Here is a 6,059-nt window from a genome sequence, read left to right as displayed (position 1 = left end):
TCCCATTAATTATTCCGAAAATCTGTCTCATTAGTGACTTTACCCTTATGTTACATCTTTTTAATCGAAATTGAATTCAGACCAGTAATTAAGCAGGTCGACAAGGCTCCCGCGTACTTAATTACATTAAACTACCTTGAATCTGTTTGTGACAAAAAGACAAGGCTAGAATAATCAATCTTTCTGCGTTCTTTCTCAAAGAACTGAAATTCTTTACAACTAGGGTTTATATAAATGTGAAAAGTATGGAAGAAGTGATGACGAAGAATAAATGATATTTCATTACTTACTACCAAAGTAGGAACTTCTAATTCTACAAAAACTGTAATTAAAACGATAAACTAAACTAAGTAAACAGTAAAGTGGTGACCAAGGGAGAAGAGAAATCTCAACTCCCCTAGCCATTCATGCTGAGAACTCCCTTACAGGGTTGGAACTCTCGGGAGACAGGAAGACAGCTAGAATGCGCTAAAAAGAAGTACTAGTATACTCCTCTCGAAGTATATTTTACATACAGATATCTGACCCTATTTATAGTTGGTGGAAGTAGCAGTTGCAAGTAGTTACAAAGTAGTTCCAATTGCTAGGTAGTTAGGCAGTTGGTGGCGGTTATTCTATTGAAGCATGGCCATAACTCCCATGGTGCTTCGCTTGCTTGGGCTTGTAAGGGCGCAGATCTTCCTCGCTTGCCGGATGACTGGAGGGCATCAGCGCAACTGAGCGGGTTTGTCTGTGCTGGCTGGTAGTGGAATGGTTGTACCGAGGGTGTGTTTGTTTGAGGGATTGGATTAGATTTCCACTATTCATCCAATTTTTCCCTCCTAAAAACATCAAATCAAATACCTATTTTTTATTTTTTATATTATACTAAAAATCAATTTTACATTCAAAACATCACATCAACACCTATTTATATCACATCATACAACTATTCAAATTCAAAATTTTTACTATTCAAATCTCAACTCAAAATCCAAACCCCCAAACAAACACACCCTAAGGCGATATTTGCACAGAGTTGCCATCGCTTCGCTGCGGTGGATGTCTAGTCGCTGGCCTGAGCGATGGAGCGTCGCTTGCAAGCGGAGGTGGCTATCGCTTGCGAACGGTAGAAGCTTTCGCTTGCCTCTCCTGCCTTAGCTTTTCTGAGCGATGGAGTCGTCGCTTGTGAAAGGAAATGACTATCGCTTATCTTATATGCCTTAGCTTTTTTGAACTCATATCACCGCTTAAAAGGACAAAAAATTATTAATAATCTCAACAAACCAACTCTGGATCATGCCAAACGAGACAGATCAATAAAGTATGCCATAAATCAAATATGGTGATAGTTTTTATACAAAAATTCAAGTAATACATAGTTTTGTCAAACGAAAAATATGCTCATATTTGGAGTCATCAGAATACTTGCGGTTTCTCTCCCTCTCTCTCTTACTCTCTCAAATGACTCCCATCTAAAACCCCCAATCTCACATTTTATATCTAATTAGATATACACTCGGTTATATCCAAAATCAACTACCTTACAAACCCTTAACTAAATCTGTTTGGGATATATGGGTTTAGGATTAAAGGGTTGGACCGATCCGGTGGGTCGGGCTACGGAGTAGACCAACTAATTATTTATCAATGAACTTGACAGGTTAGATCTCAAACGACCAAAATTTCCAACATGGACCAAAAATGATAATTTATTTTTTTGTATAGAATTAATTTTGATAATTTTTTTGAATGAGACCAAAAAAAAAAAAGAAATAGGTTTGATTGGAACTAAAATTGGTTTTTACACAAAAAAAAGAAATAAAAAATCGAACCGGTTCACTCGGTTTGGGAAAATCACAAATGGAAAAATCACAATCCAAAATCGAACCGTTCGGAGCGACGGTTTCGGTTTGAACCGCCGGGTCGAACTGGCGGTTCGGAACCGAATGGGTAAGTCTATACTGTGGGTTTAGATGGTCTCATTATCCCATCCTCCTCTGCTTGGATAGCCTAACATCCGGTCCCGCCGGCCGTCGGAACGCCGCCATGTACGCAGCCACGCTGCTCTTGACGCCCATTATTCCTGTAAATCGCTCAAGAATCCAACCGATTACGTTTCCGAAACCAAGTATTCTCAAGCCTCCGAGCTTGATGCAGCCCGTAGCACCGAGGCTAGACTTCCGAGCATGGGCGGACGATGGGGACGCAGATGAAGTAGGCCCTGACGACTATGAAATGGACGAAGACGACGTTGAGGAGGCCGACAATAAGAAGGACTTCGATGTCGATTACGACTCCGCAGTGGGGCAAGGTGGAGGGGACGATATTGAGATGGTGGATAGTAAGAGTTTCGTGTACACTCAGGGTTGGGATCCTGAGAAAACCGTTGATTATAGAATAAATGAAGAAGAGTTTCATAAAATTTGTCTTATGGATTGTGATTTTTTCATTCGGAAGCCGCCTGACCCAGAAAACGACGTGTATGATTTTCGCGAGGTGGGGCTTTCTCTGTCCCGGTACTTTCTTAGCCGTTGGTAGATGCATGCTTGCTTATGAACCTCGATGTATAATGTTCTGGTATCTCAGTTCTTCCATGTATTATAACGCTGTTGTTTGTGCAATGTTGTTTTTATCTTCGTTTGGATGATGGTGAAACTTGTGGTTATATGTCAAGTATATCTCTCATGTTTTCATATGTGCTATTAGGGTTATGACGGTTCTTGGCATTATGCAGAGTTACCTGTGATTATCAGCTTAGATTCATCAATGTGGATGGATTTTCGAACTCTTGTTACTCCGGAGGATGTGATAATAGTACAAATTGCTCTAGGTTTTTAAGTCGTGATGCTTGTGTTGTGTTATGAGTTGCTGTTAATTGATTGTTGATGCTCTTGCATGTAGATGTACGTTACTCCCCCGGACACTGATGTATATTCAATTCCAAAGATTCTTGCACCGATGCCTCAAAAGGTAGATATATTTATCCCTGGTTGTGCTTCAGATTAATATTTCTTGATAAAAATTCTGGTATTAAACCATTTTTTAGCTTGACTATTGGACCTTTCCTAGAATTTGCATTCGACATTACACAAAGACGTAGTATTCTTTGTTTGACAGCACAACTATAATTGAACTCCTACACTTCTATTGGAATGGCAGTATATCCGCTGTGCGCAGACTGATTATGGGCGCTACAACGTCACTGAGCCACCAATTGATGCACCAAGAGACCCCCTGTATAAATCTGAGAAGGAAATCCTGAAGGTATGAACTAAACATCTGATGCTTCTAATGAGTGTTTACTTATAAATTGAAATTCTCTGTCATCACTAGTTGTGAGATTGGTTTCTCTGCTATTGTTTATGAATTATGTGCTGGAAGTTTAATCTATATAAGTTGTTTGGATTTGAAATCAGGATTCTTTGTGAAGTTTGTATGTTATATTTGCTCTGGCATGACGTTGGGCATTTCATATAATAAGTGATATTGCCCTTGTTCAAACTTGTTGGCGGTGTTGGATAATTCTTTGGATTTATTCACTCAAGTGAGCAATGTAATAAGTTTACAAGTACATGTCTTTGCTTGAAATTGCTCAATCTTAGTGGGATCCTTGTTCTAATAATTTGATATTATTTCACTTTTCCGCAGATATTTTTGACAAAACACTACAGGAACCGTCGGTTGGGTGATCCTGAATTTGCTTTGGATTTTGAGGAGATCTATGTTATAGATTCAAGAACAAAGTCAATTACGAGGGCAAAAGTTGTGGTAGTTCTCTCGTTCTCATACTTGCCTTGCAATTGCTATTGTCCGCACTGATTTATTCAATTTGAGTAGTGATATGAATTTGCGATTCATTTAATTTAACTTTTTGTTGTAACACACACTTCACTAGATGGGTTTCCATGTTGATAAAACTTTTGCCAATTTGTGTTTTGAGTAATGAGCATGATTCAACAGTTGGATCCCTCTAACTTGTGCAAGCAAAGTGTGGTTAAGTTTTGTTAATCTCGAATAATTGGATCTAATATTTATCTCTTAACATTGTGCAGTTTGATTTTATGTTTTTGAAGGGAAAAAATTTGATGAATAGTGGAAATTGGGGAAAATCCCCCAAACAATAACACCCATAAAGTTTGTTTATTACGCTTCTGGCCTTCCTCACTATGTTAAATAAATAAGGTTCTATGTTAAATCTGCTTAAAGGTCAACAATAGCTTTCATATGGCATTACTCCGAGAAATAAATAAACAAACAGAAGGCAACAAAATGTTCTCTAGGGATATGCTGCTAAACTATTGTCTTGCGATTGATGATATACCTTTCAAATGCTTGTCATTTCCTTTCTGCAGGTGACAGTTCCTGAAGGGAAAGATCGAGATAGAAAGGAAGATTTGCTTGTTGTTCGTGACAACGGGGACTCCTTCAAAATAATCTCCTCAGTAATTATATTATGCAGAAACTACTTGTTACTATGCCCTTCATTGCATGCATTGGCTCACATCCAACTTTCGCCATTTTTCATATGTGCAGGGGGAGCAAGATGACCCAACTACCGTAATAGAGGAGGAGGAGTGGGGCAAAACTAGGGCAGATCTAGAAAAACATCTTAGCAAGCTCAGGGACTTCAACATTTCAAACTGGTTTTAGGACTGCTGCAGATTGTGCCGTCTCTTCCATCTTCTGAAGACCAATAAACAAAAATGTAGGATATGGTTGCTCCAACATGGCTGCCACATTTGTATGTTATGATGACAGCCTGGTAAAACTTCATTGTATCATCAGGGCTGTTTAGGCCAAAGCAGAAAGTGCTGCAGGATAGTCAGATTACTCCTAGTAGTAGAGATATGGTGGAGAGAATGGGTAAACTTTGGTGATCTTTTAACTAGTTTATACTATAATATATAATCACCAATGACGGCGAATGTTCTATGCAATATACTCTTTCATCAAGTTAGGCCTTTTTCACCAATCAATTTTTCACCCGCTTCCTATGAATACGTAAGACACATCTGTAAGACATTTTCAGTTTTAAAATGACCTAATTACCTTAATGCATCAAATTGTAGATTAGAAATTGTTTTGAATGTTTTATGGCTTGCATAATGGTGTAAGTGTTTTTTGTTCATTTGTTAGCTTAGTAATCATGGAAGGAAGCTGATAATGTTATTAGACTAGATTGCTATTCGTTGCATGTGAAGATGGGATTACTTACCCATGTCAGGTTTGTTTGGTTATTAGCTTGTATTGTAGACTCATCTCCAAGTAGCCTTCCAGCCAGGTCTTTTAGTTTTCTCTGCTGCCCTTCTCTTTTTGGTTGACTTAAACGATGAAATCTTCTCATCATCACCTAGGGAAAAAGTAGAAATGCAACAAAAACTTGGATATTTGTCTCTCTTTTTGATTGACTTAAACAAAAATTACGCCTTTCCTTAATGTTAGGGTGCAGTTTTGTGCTGCAGCATGTTAGGAAACATGTCACCCCTCTGCCTGCAAGGTACGACATTTGAATGGTGCACCCATAAGAAGCATGAAAGACCTTTTTGCAGAGGAGTCCTTGAATTAAATTTCTGGGCGGTTGGCTTCTCAATTCATCAGAAATTCTTGGATGTTGTATTTATTCATTCTTGCAGAAATGCGCATATATGTTAGCTGCTAAGACAAGAAACAAAGGTTGATGCAGCCATTGGAGCTCAGCGATGCCTGCTGCTATAATTATGGTAATTCATTCATTTATGCTTGCATGGTCTCATTTTACCTGCATTCTTCTGCTGCTCTCTGACTCAAAATTTGTACTTATGCTCCCCTTTCATGTCTCAATATTATTGATCTTGAATTGTTAGAGATTTTCAAGTGACATCATTTCCAATGTGTGTCAGCTGTTTGTTCTTTTGTCTGAATGAATTATGGAAGTGCAGCGATGTTTTTCATATGATAAAATTTAACTCATGAAATTCGTTTTTGAAATCAACTCAGCTTTGATAACATTTGTTGTCTTTGTTTTATCTGTTGCTGTTACAAATCCAACAATGTTGTTAAAGGCACCAAATCCAGCATGCATTATGTGGCTAAACACT

At 38.3% G+C, this 6,059-nt stretch overlaps 1 protein-coding gene across 1 annotated transcript; it reads left to right on the top strand.

Annotated features, from left to right (window-relative positions):
- Positions 1-1,981: 1,981 nt before the first annotated feature.
- Positions 1,982-4,935, top strand: LOC127264417 (PLASTID TRANSCRIPTIONALLY ACTIVE protein 6, chloroplastic). Its single transcript, XM_051293946.1, has 6 exons — positions 1,982-2,478; positions 2,884-2,952; positions 3,142-3,246; positions 3,631-3,750; positions 4,335-4,424; positions 4,516-4,935. The coding sequence occupies exons 1-6, from the start codon at positions 2,029-2,031 to the stop codon at positions 4,630-4,632; spliced, it is 951 nt and encodes a 316-aa protein (XP_051149903.1). The 5' UTR covers positions 1,982-2,028; the 3' UTR covers positions 4,633-4,935.
- The last annotated feature ends 1,124 nt before the right edge of the window (positions 4,936-6,059 follow it).

This window comes from Andrographis paniculata, unplaced genomic scaffold (genome assembly GCF_009805555.1).
Source record: "Andrographis paniculata isolate CXL003 unplaced genomic scaffold, ASM980555v1 Contig70END, whole genome shotgun sequence".
NCBI classification, from domain to species: Eukaryota; Viridiplantae; Streptophyta; class Magnoliopsida; order Lamiales; family Acanthaceae; genus Andrographis; species Andrographis paniculata.
Note: the sequence above shows the minus strand (reverse complement) of the source record. Positions and strands in the feature narration are given on the sequence as shown.